The sequence below is a fragment of the Haliaeetus leucocephalus genome, unplaced genomic scaffold (genome assembly GCF_000737465.1).
Source record: "Haliaeetus leucocephalus isolate CR32 unplaced genomic scaffold, Haliaeetus_leucocephalus-4.0 Scaffold218, whole genome shotgun sequence".
NCBI lineage: Eukaryota > Metazoa > Chordata > Aves > Accipitriformes > Accipitridae > Haliaeetus > Haliaeetus leucocephalus.
The window spans coordinates 518,231-534,234 of record NW_010972654.1 but is presented as its reverse complement, the minus strand read 5'-3'; the positions used below and the strand labels follow the sequence as shown (position 1 = coordinate 534,234).

General features: G+C 62.2%; 1 protein-coding gene across 1 annotated transcript; it reads left to right on the top strand.

Moving 5' to 3' along the window:
- The first annotated feature begins 4,058 nt into the window (after positions 1–4,058).
- On the top strand, positions 4,059–15,522 carry SHARPIN (SHANK-associated RH domain interactor). The gene is made up of 13 exons (XM_010566797.1): positions 4,059–4,440; positions 5,143–5,253; positions 6,454–6,595; positions 8,804–8,894; positions 9,193–9,466; positions 10,196–10,326; positions 10,510–10,683; positions 14,017–14,177; positions 14,323–14,434; positions 14,513–14,692; positions 14,804–14,902; positions 14,994–15,137; positions 15,284–15,522. The coding sequence occupies exons 1-13, from the start codon at positions 4,098–4,100 to the stop codon at positions 15,362–15,364; spliced, it is 2,043 nt and encodes a 680-aa protein (XP_010565099.1). The 5' UTR covers positions 4,059–4,097; the 3' UTR covers positions 15,365–15,522.
- Positions 15,523–16,004: the final 482 nt, after the last annotated feature.

Below are 16,004 nucleotides of genomic sequence, written 5' to 3'. Positions count from 1 at the left end.
CCTGCCCCTGCTTGTACTGGCAGGGGTGTTTGGGGGAAGCTGGTTTCTGGGCAGCACCAAGGAGCTCAAGGGCTTCCAACATTTTCGGCGTTGATCCCTTACACCGTGCCAGCGCCGGGAGGTCCGGGCAGCTGCCGGCCGAGGGGGTGCAGCGCCGGGGGCAGAGCTGTGCTGCCCGCTTTCCCTGTAGGCAGCGTGTGCTAAGTGATGGTCTGCTTTTGGCAGCGGGCTAGTTCATACTCCATCTCCGTGGATGGACTGGCTGCTTGGTTCACTGGGTGCTTAAGCTCAGGGGGGAAAAACAAAGGAGCTCCTTGGCACAGGGTGTTTGCACTGTGCCTCCCCTTCTCAGACATGGTCCCTGCTCTCTTCAGCTGCAGCGCTAGTTCTGTGTCATTGGATCACAGAAGGGTTTGGGTGGGAAGGGACCTTAAAAATCATCTAGTTCCAACCCCCCTGCCATGGCCAGGGACACCTTCTGCTAGACCAGTTTGCTCAAAGCCCCATCCAGCCTGGCCTTGAACACTGCCAGGGATGGGGCATCCACAGCCTCTCTGGGCAACCTGGGCCTATGCCTCACCACCCTCATGGTGAAGAACTTCTTCCTTGCGTCTAATCTAAATCTCCCCTCTTTCAGTTTAAAGCCATTACCCCTTGTCCTATCGCTACAGGCCCTGCTAAAAAGTCTGTCCCCATCTTCCTTATAAGACCCCTTTAAGTACTGAAAGGCCACAGTAAGGTCTCCCTGGAGCCTTCTCTTCTCCAGGCTGAACAACCCCAACTCTCTCAGCCTTTCTCCATAGCAGAGGTGTTCCAGCTCTCGGACCATTCCCGTGTCCCTCCTTTGGACCCGCTTCAACAAGTCTGTGGACGCAGTGCTCCAGGGGGGTCTCACCAGAGCGGAGCCGAGGGGCAGAATCCCCTCCCTCGACCTGCTGGCCATGCTGCTCTGGATGCAGCCCGGGATACAGTTGGCTTTCTGGGCTGCGAGTGCACATTGCCGGCTCATGTCCTGTTTGTCACCCACCAGTGTCCCCCAGTCCTTCTCCTCAGGGCTGCTCCCCATCCATCCATCCCCCAGCCTGTGCTGGGACTGGGGCTTGCCCTGACCCATGTGCAGGACCTTGCACTTGGCCTTGTTGAACCTCATGAGCTTCACAGAGACCCACTCCTCCAGCCTACCCAGGTCCGTGTTTCAGGAGCAGACCCATTCCTGGCTGATTTCCCCCCCCCAATTTTCTCAGCCCTGGTGCTGGCTGCATGTGGGCCAAGACCGTTCCTCCTGCTGACATGCTGAGGCTTGGCTATCCTGCTGAGCCCTCAGTGCCTGCTGCCCTGCTCTCAGGGTGCCTTTCTTCTCCGTCCCCACTCTGGGTTCTGGTTTATGCTGTGCTGGAAACGTTCCCCCTCCGAATCATTGCTCCTGGCACTGGGGAGGTACTCCGGAAGGTGGAATGGAGGCAATGGTGCTGTGGCTCTGATGAACACACAAGGGCTACAGGGTGGAGTGGGGAGCTGCCTTTCCCCTGTGCTGCTCTAGCACCCAGCGCTCAATTCCCCCTCCAGTCCTGCGTGGTTCAAGGACGGCCATCGGTGCTCGTCCTCGCAAGGGCCAGGGTCTCTTGGCTTCGTGTGGGGCAAGCCGGTTGGGGCTGCTCCTGCCAGCTCTGCCACGCAGTGGGGCATGCTGGCAGTGACTGGGCACAGCGCTGCGCTTTGTGCAGCTCGAGCCCTCTTAAGTGCTGTGTAAAACCCGAGTGGGGAGGCGGTGGTGCTGCTGGGGAGGCAGCACGGGCCCCAGCTCACGTTCCCCATCCTGTTATCGTTCCTCCCACCGTGACACACGCTGGCTGCTCAGCCATCACTGTGGGCACTCCTGTGGTTAGCTCAAACCTGGGTTTCGGTTTCTACAGGAGCACGGCGGGGCAGCAGCTTGTGCCTGCCGGAGTGGCGTGAGGTTGCGTGCGAGGCTGCAGCTCAGCCTGAGAGGCAAGCGATGGGATGAGCTGAGAGGCAAAGGCAGTCGCTGGTGAGACTCCATGGAGTCTGGAGCTGATCCCCTCCTCTCCTCCTCCCCTCTCAAGGTCAAAGCGCTGCAGGGAGCGGTAACGCACAGCAGCTGAGCTGGCCTCCCTGCTGGACCGCGGCGTTGAGCCCTTGGGAGGTGCATGCCGTCCACCACGGCAGCACCAGGCCAGCCCCGAATGGCAAATGGTGTCAGACCAGCTGCTCTGCCCGGCAGCTGACCTCAGGGTGGGCTGGCTGCTGGTACAAAACCCAGCGGTGCCGCGGCTCCTCTCGGCCTCCGCTTGCCACGGCAGCATTCATACTGCAGTGTGCTGCCATCCGCCTGCCCTGGCCCGGTGTAACGGGAGGGCTCCAGTGTAGGATCCCTGCCCGGGATCCAGTTGGCAGGCAGCTTCCGTGGGGAAGAAGCCCGGGGCTGTCCCCGTGGGAAGGGGATCAGTTCTTGGAATGGCCAGAGGAGCCTCTGCTGGTGCCGGGAGCTGCTCAACCCTCAGAGGGGAGGAGGAGGGGGATGAAGTTGCGGGTCCAGTGTCCTCTCCTCTGGTGCAGCTCCAGAGGCTGGGGGTGAGAGGTTCCTTGTCCTCAGGAGAGGTTAAACAGCTGAAACCTCTTGCCTGAGCCCTGGGCTGGTCGCTCAGTGGCTCCCAGACCCAGCAAAGGTGGAGGATGAGCTGGAGGTGCCTGTTTGGCTGCAGGTACCCGTCACCAGCGCTTTCCCAGCCCATGCAGCCCACCTCCCTGCTCCCACCACTTCCCTGACGTCCCCTGGGACAGGGGCTGCTCCCCTGGGTGCCCCTTGGCACAATGGTGGGAGCTGGCTGCTCCGGCCACCCAGCAAATTGAAACCCTGTTTTCCTGGACATTTTCCTAATGGATTGGAGCTGGAGGCAGTGGGCAGGGGTGCGAGGCTGTGGCTGACGTGCCTGTGTGTCAGGGACAGCCGTTTCTGAGTTGGAAGGTGGCCCTGGCAAAGGCATGTCCCCGGGCTCTGCTCTGTGGCTGAAAGGGCTTGGTTCCTCCCTCGCTTTGATTCCTTCCCCCGGGAGCATCCTTCCCGCGGGACACAGGTGCGGAGGACCCCTGGGAGCTGCTCTGGAGTCAGTTTTACTTTCCCAGCTGACAAGTCAAAGGGAAAGTTGCCCCCGGGGTGCGGGGGCTTTACATCAGCTCTCTTTTCTTCCTCCCCGCCGCCATTCCTGTAATTCTGGTGTTGGGACAGGGGACAGCAGGTCGAGGGGGACTTGGCAGTACTTTAAACTCAGACGAAGGGCAAGGAAACCGGCAGTTTCTCTCAAACTTCCTTCCACCCCCCACTGCCCATGTCCCCGTACGGTGCAGGCAGCGCTTGCCAAGCTTCCTGCTCGCTGCCTGTGGGGTGCGGTGGCAGGTGGCTGCGCAGAGTCCTTCCCTGTGCCCCGGCTCCTCCCGAGCTGCCATTTTACCAGAAGCGGAATTGAAAGCTCCGGCATGAAGCCAAGACCGGTGTCAGCCGGCGGGGAGGAGCGGGGCCGAGGCACCCCGAGGATGGCCGGGGCTCTCCTGCGGAGGCTGGTCCTGCACCCCACGGTCGGTGGGGAGCTGGCAGAGCTTGTCTGCCGGTGGGAGGGGACACGGGGAAAGCTGAGCCCCGAGGTGTGTGGAGGGGGGGAAGGATTTTCCCATGGCTTGTAAAAGGGGAAAGGAACTGGCTTCCCCTGAGAGCTGCTGTCATGGCAGCCCGACTTGTCTTAGATGTTTCCCGCGCTTTGGTTTTGAGAGAGGGGAAGAGGCAAACAGGGGAGAAGGGGTGCGTTTAGTTGTATGTGCACCCGGTGGAGACGGCCAGCAGGTGCCAGGTCACAGCCCTTGGTATTCTGTGGTAGCCTGTGGCCGGGGTGGAGGATATGAGACTGCAGATAGCGGGGTGGCTGCCAAGCTGTGACAGGGCTTGGAGGCAGCCCTGAGCACGGAGGGTCAGCATTTCAGGCTGGGTTTGTGGTTTGGTGCATTTTGGGCCAGATTTGTGGTTCGGTGCCCGGGGACAGAGGGTTGTGCTTGGCTTGGTGTGTGTTTATGTCCACACTTGTCTCATGAGAGACCATGGTGGAGGCAAAGAGAGGGACAGCCTGCGTCCCCAGGTCCTGGCTTGGACACCGTGTTGCGGGGTTGTCCCCTTCCCTGGTGCACCATCCACATGTGGCATGTCTTCAGCCTGGCTCCATCATGGCGTGACACTCTCGTCCTTCTCCTTCCCCCAGAACGTGGCAGAATACGACCTCAAGGACATCTCGTACAAGGTGAGGAGCCCCACGTGCCATGAACTGACGGTCCTCGGCTCCTCGGACGAGCCCATGGTGTTTAACTTCGAGGAGGAGCGGGAGGCGCAGAAGTGGTGGACGATCGTGAGCAGCTCCCTGCGGGAGGTGCAGAAAGGTCAGTGTGGACAGGCGGCTGCCTGAGGGCTGGCAGGGACCTGGGGCATCTGCCTGCTGCTCAGAGGGGCTGCCAGGCTTTCCCCAGCTGGGAGACAAGGCTGGGACTGGTCCTGCCGTGAAATACCAGCTGCTTCTGGCTCCCCGAGTGCCAGGGCAGCATCTCAGCCCTCTCCTTCCCTGGGGCGTTAACTCCTGCACACCTAGAGAGGGATGTTCAGAGGGTTCCTGTGTGCGTTGGAGCATCCGAGGGGGTGGAGGAGACCCCAGGAGACAGGAGGTGGTGTGGGCAGTGACCGGGGAACAGGGGTGACTGGCCCAGCCCCACGTGCTGGGAGGGAGCTGCTCGATTGAAGGGGAGGAAAGCAGCACTGGGAAGTTCTGGGTAGCTGGGGGAGTATGGTGTATCTATGCTGCCCTTACCCCAGTGGTCCTGGGAGCTCAGGGGAGCAGCGGCCAAAGGCTTTGCAGAGATGGTGGGCTGTTGCTGGTGCTGCTTTCTGAGCGCTGTCAGCCCTTGGGACATGGGTTAGGGTCACTGTTACTTTTGCCTCAGACAACCTTGCACAGCCCAGGGCTTCCCAGTGCATCTTTGCCGTGTGTTGTGAGTGTGGAGCTCCTTGGGGAGGATGGTTGGTGACAGTCACTGTTTGGGGCGGGGGGTGGCACTGCCTTGCCCTGATGTATTCCTGCATTCCCTCAGCCTCGGACAGCACGCTGGCATCCCAGGCCTCATCCCTGCCCGCAGCTGCCGGGGGTGTCTCTGCAGATCAGGATCCAGAGGCAGCTCTCTCCTTGGAGCTTTCCGAGAAAGGTATTTGAGGGGGAAAGTTTCTTGGCTCTTTTGGTGTATCAGGAGTTGCCAACCATCCAGAGGAGACAGGCTCAGACCCGGGTCCAGCTGCTCCCCTGGCCTGTGGCTGACAACAAGCTCTTTTATCACAGAATCATTGAGGTTGGAAAAGACCTTTAAGATCATCGAGTCCAACTGTGAACCCAACACTGCCAAGTCCACCACTAAACCATGTACCTAATCGCCATGTCTATGCATCTTTTAAATAACTCCCAGGATGGTGACTCCACCGCTTCCCTGGGCAGCCTGTTCCAATGCTTGGCAACCCTTTTGGTGAAGAAATTATTCCTAATATCCAATTTAAACCTCCCCTGGCACAACTTGAGGCCATTTACTCTTGTCCTGTTGCTTGTTACTTGGGAGAAGAGACCAACTCCCACCTCGCTACAACCTCCTTTCAGGTATTTGTAGGGAGCGATAAGGTCTCCCCTGAGCCTCCTTTTCTCCAGGCTGAACAACCCCAGTTCCCTCAGCCGCTCCTCATAAGACTTGTGCTCCAGACTCTTCACCAGCTTCATTGCTCTGTTTTGGACATTCTCCAGCACCTCAATGTCTTTATTGTAGCGAGCGGCCCAAAACTGAAGGCAGTATTCAAGGTGCGGCCTCACCAGTGCCGAGTACAGGGGGACGATCCCTTCCCTAGTCCTGCTGGCCACACTATTTCTGACACAAGCCAGGATGCTCTTGGCCTTTTTGGCCACCTGTGAAACTCTGGTCCTGTGGGACAGCAGCTTGCCCCGAGGCCGGGCTGGGGGCCGTGTGTCCCAGGAGGTCACTGTGGGCGGTCAGGTCAGCCGAGCTGTGTGAGGAGGGACAGAACTAAGCTCCCGGCGGCCCCAGAAATTTCCCTCGGTGCTCTCAGCCACACCTCTCCAGCAGCATAGCTGCTCCTCCTCCTGCCTCAGCTGCTGGCTGGCTGTGCAGCAAGTGTGTTTCCGAGGAGCCTTGTATAGAGCTCCTGTCGCCCTTCAGCACTGTTTCCATGCTGAACTGAACCAGAATTGCTGTTTGTAGATGTGAGGCTGTGGCACGTGCAGTCTCAGAGCCCTCTGGGTGCTGGCTTTGCCAGTGCTGCTGGTGGCAGCGGTTGTGCCGTGCCCCGGGGAGGGTGTTGGCAGATTGGCTGCCTTTTTACGGTTCTCCCTCTCCATCCTACCGCAGAGGACCTGGCGCTCCACCTCGCCCAGGCGATCGAGTACGGAGATGAGGAGGTGGCCTCGCAGTGTGCCATGGCCCTGGCTCGCCAGCAAGCCACGCTCAGTATCCTCTTGAAGGAGTCCAACTACCCCACGGACGATATCAGGTGAGCGCTTCCGACCATCGCGTTCTTGGAGCCAACATGAGCACGCCTCCCATTCCTTAGCATCCCTGCCCGGACCCACAGGAAAATAACCTGCCCTGGACAGAGTCCTAGACCTGTGCTGGGGCTCTGTGCTCCTCTGCAGGCAGCTGCCTGCTGTGCCATAAGCCTGGGGATGTCCTGCCTGCCCAGCCAGCACCTCCTCCCCTGCAGCTCTGCTGCTTTGCTGGACATTTGGGTCACTTGCCCCATGTGCCTGGGCTGTGTGGCCCTTGGCTCTGTCTTTTTTACGTGGTTTTGCCTGTAGAGGTGACGGTCCAGGGCGCTTGAGTGTCTGTCAGAGCCAGAACAGCCTCCTGCAGCCCCTGTAACAGAGCTGCTCTGTGAATTCCTCTGCTGTCACTTGGGATCAGTCCTCGCAGGAGAAGGAAATGTGCAGCTCGTGCTGGGGAAGCCACAGCTTTCCTGGAGGAATGTGGTATCCTGGGATTTGTACTTCTTCCCTAGCTCCTGGGAGGAAGGAGAAGGGGGAATACAGGAGCAGGGTATTGGATGCTACCAGAAAAGCCAGGAACCTGGAGGGTGAGCCCATCCGGGCAGCAGCCGGCACAGCAAGTACCTGATCCTGTGGAGCCTTCAGGCTCTGCTCGAACACAACTGTGCCCCTCTGCAGTGTGAAGGGACTGTCACCAGCTGCTGGGACAGCTTTCCCCCTGTCTGGGGGACCTGGGGACACCCCTCCACCAGCCTCTCTCGGTCCCTGCTGCTCTCTGCCTGGGGACAAAGAGCCTGCCTGCTCCAAAGAGTGCTGCCACCTGCTGTGCGGGTTTGTGAAAGGCCTCCAGGAAGGTTAAAACATCAATTTCTTATCAAGAGCGGTAGCCAGGACTAGACTGAGGAGATTCATGGGTAAACGTCAGTAATTGGGCAGAGTTGTGTCTCCCAACTCTGCAAGTGCCCCAAAGGGGGTTGGTGAGCCAAAGGGCAGGGCAGCCTGGCTGGCGTGCTGTGCCAGGAATGCCAAAACGCTTCCGACAAACTTCCTTAAAAGCCTTCAAGAAGGAAAGTGATGTGCTGTGGAGCAGGAGGGAGCATCCTCCTTTGGACTGATGACCAGCCAAAAGGTGGGAGACGCAGGGCCGGAATAGAGCGCTGCGTATTGCAACAGAGAGCGCAGGCATCTGCAGAGACGGGGCTGTTCCAGGGACACACAAATGACCTGGAAATGGTGACGAGCTGTGAGGTCTGGGCTTAGAGATGGGTCTTGTGGCTCTGAGCACTTGAACTCGATGCTGATAAACGCGAAGGAAGGCAAACGGGGAAGACGCTGGTGGGCGCAAAACAGCAGGCGGCAATGCAGCAGACCTGGAAATGACCACAGGTGGTTCAGGCAAGGCCAGCAGCACGGTTCAACAAGACCTGCGGCGTTTGGGGTCCTTAGAAACAGGGGAGGGGACACATGAGAGAGCCCAGCACTACCTGCGGGTTTCTGTCTTAATACTTGGGAAATCCAGCTTTGGCCCCTCTGTCTTGGATAGAGGGAAGGGGTGGGATGATCAGAGGCATGAAACACCTTTGCAAGAGGAGAGCTTGAAAGGTTCAGACCCTGGTCTGAAGGAGAGGCAGCTGGGGGGGTGAGGGGGATCTGTAGGAGACCGGAGCAGAGAAAGGGAATGCTCATTCACATGGCTCGGGACAGGTGGACTAGAAGGCCCAGGGAAATTGGGAAGCACCAGATTGAAAGCAAGTGAAAGGAACTGTTTTTTCCTCACTGTATCTAAGTACATGGTGGAAGTCATTGCCAAGGGTGTGTGGAGGCTGGCAGGACAAACAGGCTGGAATAGAGGATAAACGAAACAGGGAGGGGGAACCAACTTCCCTGTGAGTGTTAAACGGGACATTCGGGATGCAGCCCTCGACAGGAGTGGGCCGGGAGCTGCTGCCAGAGGCAGGCAGGGTGAAGGCCAGGGGTTGCCTGTCCCGGTTTCCTGGGATGCAACGTACGGATCGCGGTTGGAAACCTGGTGTTAGACCTCGTGGGACTCCCCCACGGGGCACTGCCTGCAGCCTTGGCTCCGTGGCTGAGAGCATCGTGCCTGGAGAGTGGCTGGTGCCGAGTGTGGTGCCGGGACCCCCCTGCCCCGGCAGCAGCACTGCCTTACTCCTGATCCCAGCAGCCCTCCTCTAACGGCATCCATCTCTCTTCTCCAGCATGAAGGTCGGCGTGGAGGATGCGACATCTTCTGCAAGCATCACCATCAGGGTCCGTGCTCACACTACAATAGCAACGCTCAAGCAGCAGGTATGGAGCGGCGTAAGCCTGACGCCGGGGGCTGTGCGGCGTGAGTCCCCCAGCCTGGCTGGGAGACAGGAGCCCTTGGGGTCCCTGCAGCCCCCTTTTTAAATGCTTGTACCTGCGGTGTGGGAGCTGGGCATTCCTACCCACTCCTCTGCCTTTGGAGCCGGCTCTTCACCGGTTCTCCTGGCTTGCCGACACTTGCCAGCATGGCAGCAGCCCCTGCCCATGCCACAAGGTGGGGTGAGAAGCTGCAGGGAAGCCGTGGCTGTGGGCTCACCTCCAGGCTTCTCCGGCTGCCCAGGTCTTCCAGGATTATGGGTTCCACCCCTTGGTTCAGCGCTGGATCATCGGGCAGTGCCTGTGTGTGGACGAACGGACCGTTTCCTCCTACGGCATCCGCAAGGACGGCGACACCGCATTCCTCTACCTGCTCTCGGCGAAGATGGCTGAGCTCACCGAGCAGCGCTACGAGGAGGACCAGGCACAGGTCATGCTCAGCTCCACCTCCTCACTGACCGACGCTGCCGGGGAAAGGCGCAAATACAACACCCTGCCCAACATGTCTCCAAAGAAAGGTCTGGCTCTCCTCTGCTCTCCCTGTGGCCACCGGTGGGGAGGGAAGCCCGGGTCCTGCCTGGCTCCAGCACAAGGTGCCAGACCGGGTGTAGCAGCGGGGATGGGGACCCTGGCATCAGGGTGCTGCTGTGCCAGGGTGGGTGAGGACGTGTGGGGTGCTGGGGGGGCTCTCTGGGCAGTACCTCCCTGGGCTGGAGGGCAGGGCGGTCACTTAGGCTGCTGCACTGCTAGAAAAGGCTGAGCAGCTTCTCCAGGGTGGAGCAGAGCAGGGCTCTGGGGGCCGATACCTTCCGCCTTGGGAAGCCACCGCTTGCCTGCACCCTCGTGCTGCAGAGCGTACAGCTTGGGAAAAGCCTTCATGGCCTTCCTCTTGTTTTTCCCTTTGCCGAAAGCGGGGTGGTGAGGAGATGTCCAGCGTCCACCCGGGCGCTCCTCTTGTCACACTTTGGGGTCCTGTGCTGTGAGCCATTGGGCTCTGTGGCACCGGGAGCGGGCTCAGCACCATGGGCCGGCCCTGCTTGTGCTGACAGGCTGGGGCAGGGCTGGTCCTTGGGGTCCGTGCTCACTGCCTGGGGGCCAGTCTGGGAAGAGCAGCCTCTTCCCCGGAGAGAAGAGGGCCTCTCCGCCCCGGCACAATTCGGCATGCTCTTGGCCAGGCCTGGCTGCTCGGTCCTGTGCCAGTCCCTGGGCTTGTTGTAACGTCCCCCTTTGCCGGTGTCGCTCTCCAGGCTGGGGGAATGAGGCCGGCAGGAAGATGGACATCAGTGAGATCAGCCAGCACTTGGACACACTGCAGATCGGCGACCTTTTCAGTGCCCAGCCAAAGCCTGCTGCCACAAGTCTGCCTTCACCAGTGCCGGTACGTGGCCCATGGTGTGTCCCCCCCCATCATCACCCTGCTCTGCCCGCCCCAGGTCCTCCCTTTCTCCCAGTCTGGGGGGTGCTGGGGAAGGGTGCATGCTCCCCCTGCATCCTACCGCCCTGCCTTCCCTCTCTCCAAAGCATTTTTCCCGGCTTCTGTATCTCTTGTGTGTCCCTGCAGGCGGGCTGGTCGTGTCCAAAATGCACCTTCATCAACAAGCCCACGCGGCCGGGCTGCGAGATGTGCAGCACGGACCGTCCTGAAGACTACGTGGTCCCTGGCAGCTACAAGCCGGATGAGACAGAACTTTGGAGGATGCAGCAGGAGCAGGAGGGGATCCTGCAGTACCAGCAGGTAAGGGGGCTCACCGTCCACCCCGGCGAGCCGCTGGGCTCCCCGCACCACTGCTCGAAGGCAGATCCAGGGAGGATCGGGCATCGGCAGGGTTTGGAGGTGTCACGGGCACACGGATCCCGTGCTGCTCTGGGAAACAGGCTGGGAAGGAGAGGCAGATACCCTGAGGGGCAGCACAGGGGGCTGTTGCAGCCCCCTTCTTTCCTCTGCCAAGGGGCAGCTGCTACCTGCCCATGCGCCCCGGGGACGGGCAGAGGTGCTGCATCGTGAGCACGACGTCTTCTGGCTGTTAGAGGAGATCGCTGCTGTGGCAGGGATCTGACCGCTTTCGTTCGCCTGTGGCTGTGCAAAGGGCGGGCAGCGATGTGTGGCAGGGCAGGGATCTGTGACCCCACGGGCAGAGCGTGGCAGGACATGGCACCCTATCCGGCAGGTCCTTCTTCTCTCAGCTAACTGCATAGTGAGGTGTGTGTCGCGTCGGCAGTCCTTTGCCGAGGAGCTGTTGGGCTGTGCTTTCTCCGGTGTGCTGGAAGCCGTTTCCCATCTTGTAGAAACATGGGGGGGGGGGGGGCTCCAATGGGACCTCCCGCCCCCAGGGCTGTGGCTATGGGGGGAGCCTTGGCCCCGAGGTCGGGGTGCGCTACGGGACTCGGGGGGGCCTCCGGCTCAGCCACTGACCAAACCTTCTCTTCTTTCTTTTTTCTCTTGTGCCGGGATCCCGCTAGGAAAAGGGAAGGAGAGAGGATGGCTCAGCTGCGCACTGCGTCCTGGGCTCGGGTTCCTTGGATGACTTCATCCACCTGTCCTCCGAATTCTGCTAGCCGCCCCGTGCCTGGCCCACCCGGACACCCCGTCCTGCCCCACCAGCCAGGGCCTGGTGCCCACCAGGACCTGGTTGGCCCCCAGGCCGGCCCCTGCGTGCGCCCACCGGCTGCCGCCAGGCCACCCCCTTGCTCAGACCCTAGAGCTGATGTGGGAACTTTCTGCAGGAGAAGAGCCGGTGGGGTCCGGGCTCAGTCCCGAGCTGCTGGGGGACATGTGCCGCTCGCTCTGGGGGGCTCCAGGAGTGGGGGGCTGGTAGGGCAGCGTGAGGGTCTGAGCCCCTTGGGATGGCAGGACCAGCCCTGCGAGCGTGGCAGCTCCCAGGTTAACGGCGTCCGGCATGCTGCCTCTCCTGCCTGTGGTGCCAGCGGGAAGGGGGGCACATCCTAGCCCCCCAGGGTGCCTGGTGGGCTCCTCCTTGAGAGGAGCCATCGTTTGCTGTCCCAGCACCGGGAGTTTTCCCTTCACCTCCCCGTTCCTGGCCAGAGCCCCTGCTGTCGTCCAGCCCTTGGCCTTGCTGCTGCTCTGCCCTGCTTCCACCAGGCCCCTTGGGATCATGGTGGGGGGGATCTGAGCCCCCTCTGGGGTTGGGATGGTGTGAGGTGAGCGTGGCCAGCCCCACTGCTGCCCTCCTGATGCCGTCCGGTTTGTGAGGGCTTCAGGGAAGAGCCGGTGTGGCCATGGGTTGGCACTGTCGGCACTGACAGTGCTCAGCCTGGGAGGTCTTGGAGGTTTGGGGTGCCATGCTGTGGGAGTCTCGGGCTCAGGGCGGGCATGCTCTGGGGGTCTCTGAGGCTTGGGGTGCTGTGATCTGGGGGTCTTAGGCTTGGGGGTTTCTTCTTTGCTCCGTAGGTGGAGGGGAGGCATCATGGCAAGGTGGTCTTGGAAGCTGGCCGAGGGTCGCTAGCAGCAGGGCTCAGCCCTGAGCCCCCCAGCCCTCCTTGCCTCGCAGGCACCAGCCCTCACTGGGGTGCTGGCCCTGCGGCACCCATAGGAATAGGTTTTGGGGGGCTGTTGGCTGAGGTGTGGCCCTGGGTTTGGGGATCCCTAGTGCCATGCTCCCCTTCCTGGCTGCCAAGAGCCCTGCACTTCCCCAGGTCCGGCACTGGGACAGGCAGAGCCATTCTGCCCAAACCAGCATCCATGTGGGCCCAGCACAGTGTATGGCCCTTGGCCGTGGTGCTCTGCACCGCAGGTCCCTCTGGCTCCCAGAGCTGCTGGCACCCTGGGCAGCCAAAGATTCGGTTATTTGGCGTTGCACTTTGCATTGGAGATCTCATCCTGCAGCCGGGCTTGTCCCAGCGGGGAGCTGTGCATCCCCCAGCCCAGGGTGGGGGGAAGGACGGGACCCTCGGTTTGGTGCTGTGGCTCCTTGGATTGTTGGATTGTGCCTCCCTGAAGCGGCTCTTGGGTGCCTGACGGTGCTGCAGGAGGGGCCGCGGATGGATTCCTTCCCTCATTAAAGCCTTATCCCACCAGCGTGGCTCTGCCATTTTCCTGTGCCGGGGCGGGGGGGTCTGCTGCTGAAGGGGTGTTCATGCAATGAAATGGAAGAGAAGGCAGTGGGCGCTTCCTCACAGGGCTGCACAAGAGCAGGAGGCGGCCGAGCCATCCTGAGCAGCCCACGCCAAAGCTCGGCCTCGGTGCTGCACCTTCACGGCTGCTGCTGCTTTGCCGGGGCAGGGCTGGTGCTGGGGAGGGGGTGTGGGGTGGGACGGGGACCCTTGGCAAAGCACGGAGCCCTGCGTGGGTAGTGCTCAGGAACGGGTTTGTGACTGCGATGATCATGAAGTGCTGGCGTGGCGTAAAGTCTCACCAGCGCCCAAGCTCTAGCAGACTTGGCTCCCCCAGTCCACTGCAGCTGGGGAGCGGGGGCCATGCTGCCTTCTGCACTGGCTTCAGCAACACACGCAGACAGTCACAGGGTTTAAAATATGTTAAAGTGCCTCAGAAATGCCCACGCCGGCCCTCTGGGGACTGCTGGGACCCTGGCTACTGCCAGGGCTTGGTGCTCACGTCCCTCGGCTGCACAAGCATGTGGCTGTGCTGGGGAAATGCCAGAGTGGGGCTCAGTGCCGGGTCTGACCGCACACCTTGGGGTGCGGTAGCTGCCCCCTGCCTCTGCTTTCCTTTCCCTGGGGGGGTGTCCCTGCAAATCCAGACCTGACTCCCTGAGCGCAGCCATTCCTCCTGGCTACCAAAGCTGTGGGGGACTCGGGACAAGTGGCCCCGGTCCTTTGGATGGTGGCCACGAGGGCTGTGAGAGGTGTGGAGTCACACCAGCCTCCCTGATGATGCTTCTTCACTGCTGGTGGGGCTGTGCTGGCTCTCCCAGTAGCAGCCGTGCTCCCGGTGGGGCACAGCCAGAGATGTGCCCTTGGCTCCAGCTCAGGAGCTGGCCGCTGCAGGTGGCAAACACTGGTCTTGGGCCTCTCTGCTGGGGCACCTAGCCCAGCTTGGGGGGCTGGTGGCAGTGCTGGGGGGCTGACTGGGGTTGTTCCTCGCTGGCAGGCGCTGGAGGCTGAGCGGCTGAAGAACTTCCAGCAGCTGCTGCAGCTGGAGGAGGAGGTTCTGGTGCCCAACCGGGAGGTGCTGGAGTGCCGCATCTGCTACCAGCGGGTCGCCCCGGGTGAGGGGGTGCTGCTGCGCGAGTGTCTGCACAACTTCTGCAGGTAACACCCGAGGGAGCCGCTCGCGGTCCCCAAGCCCCCCACCATCGCGGTGACCAGTCCCAAGACCCCCCAGCCCTGTATTGTCGTGGTGACCAGCCCTGAGCCCCCCCGCACCGTCGCGGTGACCAGGTGCCTGTTCCCGCAGGGAGTGTCTGCGCCAGGTGATCAACTACAGCGAGGAGCCGGAGGTGGCCTGTCCCTTCCGTGACGACTCCTACGCCTGCAGCAGCCACCTCCAGGAGCGGGAGATCCGGGCGGTGAGCGTGTACCAGGTTGCTGCTGGCAGTGCCAGGGTGGGGGGGGGGGCCGCATCCTGCCCCTGCCTGTCTCCGCAGCTGGTGTCGCCAGAGGAGTACCGGCGGTTCCTGGAGAGGAGCCTGGTGCTGGCGGAGCGGCGCAGCCAAAACAGTTTCCACTGCAAGACCACTGACTGCCGGGGCTGGTGCATTTACGAGGATTCGGTCAACGAGTTTCGCTGCCCCATCTGCCAGGCCCTCAACTGCTTGCTCTGCAAGGTGAGCTGCTGCCATACCGCTCCTGCCCTTGGCATCGCCCCCCACCACTGCAGAGGGGGCTCGGGGGGGTGGGCAGCGGTGCTGAGCAGTGCCATCTCTGCACCCCCTCAGGCCATCCACGAAGGGAAGAACTGCCGGCAGTACCAGGATGACCTGCAGGTCCAGGCGCAGAACGACTCGGCCGCCAGGCAGACAAACGACATGCTGCAGGTGGGGGTCCCGGTGGGGGGCCGGTGGGGCGGGCAGGGGGTTGCAGCGTGTCCCCCCCCGTCCCTCACGGCTGCCTCTCCCCCACTGCCAGACCCTGGTGCAGATTGGGGAGGCCATGCACTGCCCCACCTGCCTCATCATCGTCCAGAAGAAGGACGGCTGCGACTGGATCCGCTGCACCGTCTGCCAGACCGAGATCTGCTGGGTGACCAAGGGGCCGCGCTGGGGGCCCGGGGTGAGCAATCCTGGGGGGCAGGAGGGATCACCCCCCCCTGCATTCCCCACAGGTGGGGAGGGGGCTGGGTGAGCCTGCGGGGCCCAGGAGCCCCACGTTGGGCTCCCACCCTAACCCTAACCTCGACCCGCTCTCCTCCCACCCAGGGTCCCGGGGACACCAGTGGCGGATGTCGGTGCAACGTCAATGGACAGAGGTGCCACCCCCGGTGCCAAAACTGCCACTGAGCCCCCGCCGGGCCTGGGGGGGCCCGCTGGGGGCGGCGGGGGCCGGCAGCCGCTCTCCTCACACCGAGGGCCAGCCCAGCGGGGCTCAGAGCCGGCACCACGGCCGGAGCGGGGCCCAGAGACGCTTGCGGTCGCGGGGGAGAGCCACATCCCCCAACCAGGAAAGGAGAGGATGGAATCAGGGTGCGGAGGTGCCGTGGGGCCCTGCGCTGGTGGGGAGCAGGTCTGGGGGGGCTGCACGGAGCCTCTGCCAGCAGCAGAGCCCCCGTGGGGGGGAGCAGCACGTCCCGTCCCAATAAAGCCATCTGTGTGCCAGAGCCTTGCTGCCAGCGCTGCTGCAACAGTGGGGCCGTAACTCGCCCCCCTGAGACGGGGGCGACGGGGATCGGCCCTTCAACAAGCTCACGACCCGATCCTGAGGGAGCGGGGCCGGCGGGGGGAGAGCCGTGGCACAGGCAGACACCACGCCACGCTTTCCCCTTGAACAACCAAGATTTTTATTTCTGTGCCCCCAGCCCCCGCAGGTGCCGGCCCCCCCCAAGGAGGGTGAGCGGTGGCACCTGCGGGGACCAGGGGCAATGTTAAATAAGGAGGCGAGGTGGGAGCACACGCTGCTGGCTGCGGGCCCCCCCCCCCCCCA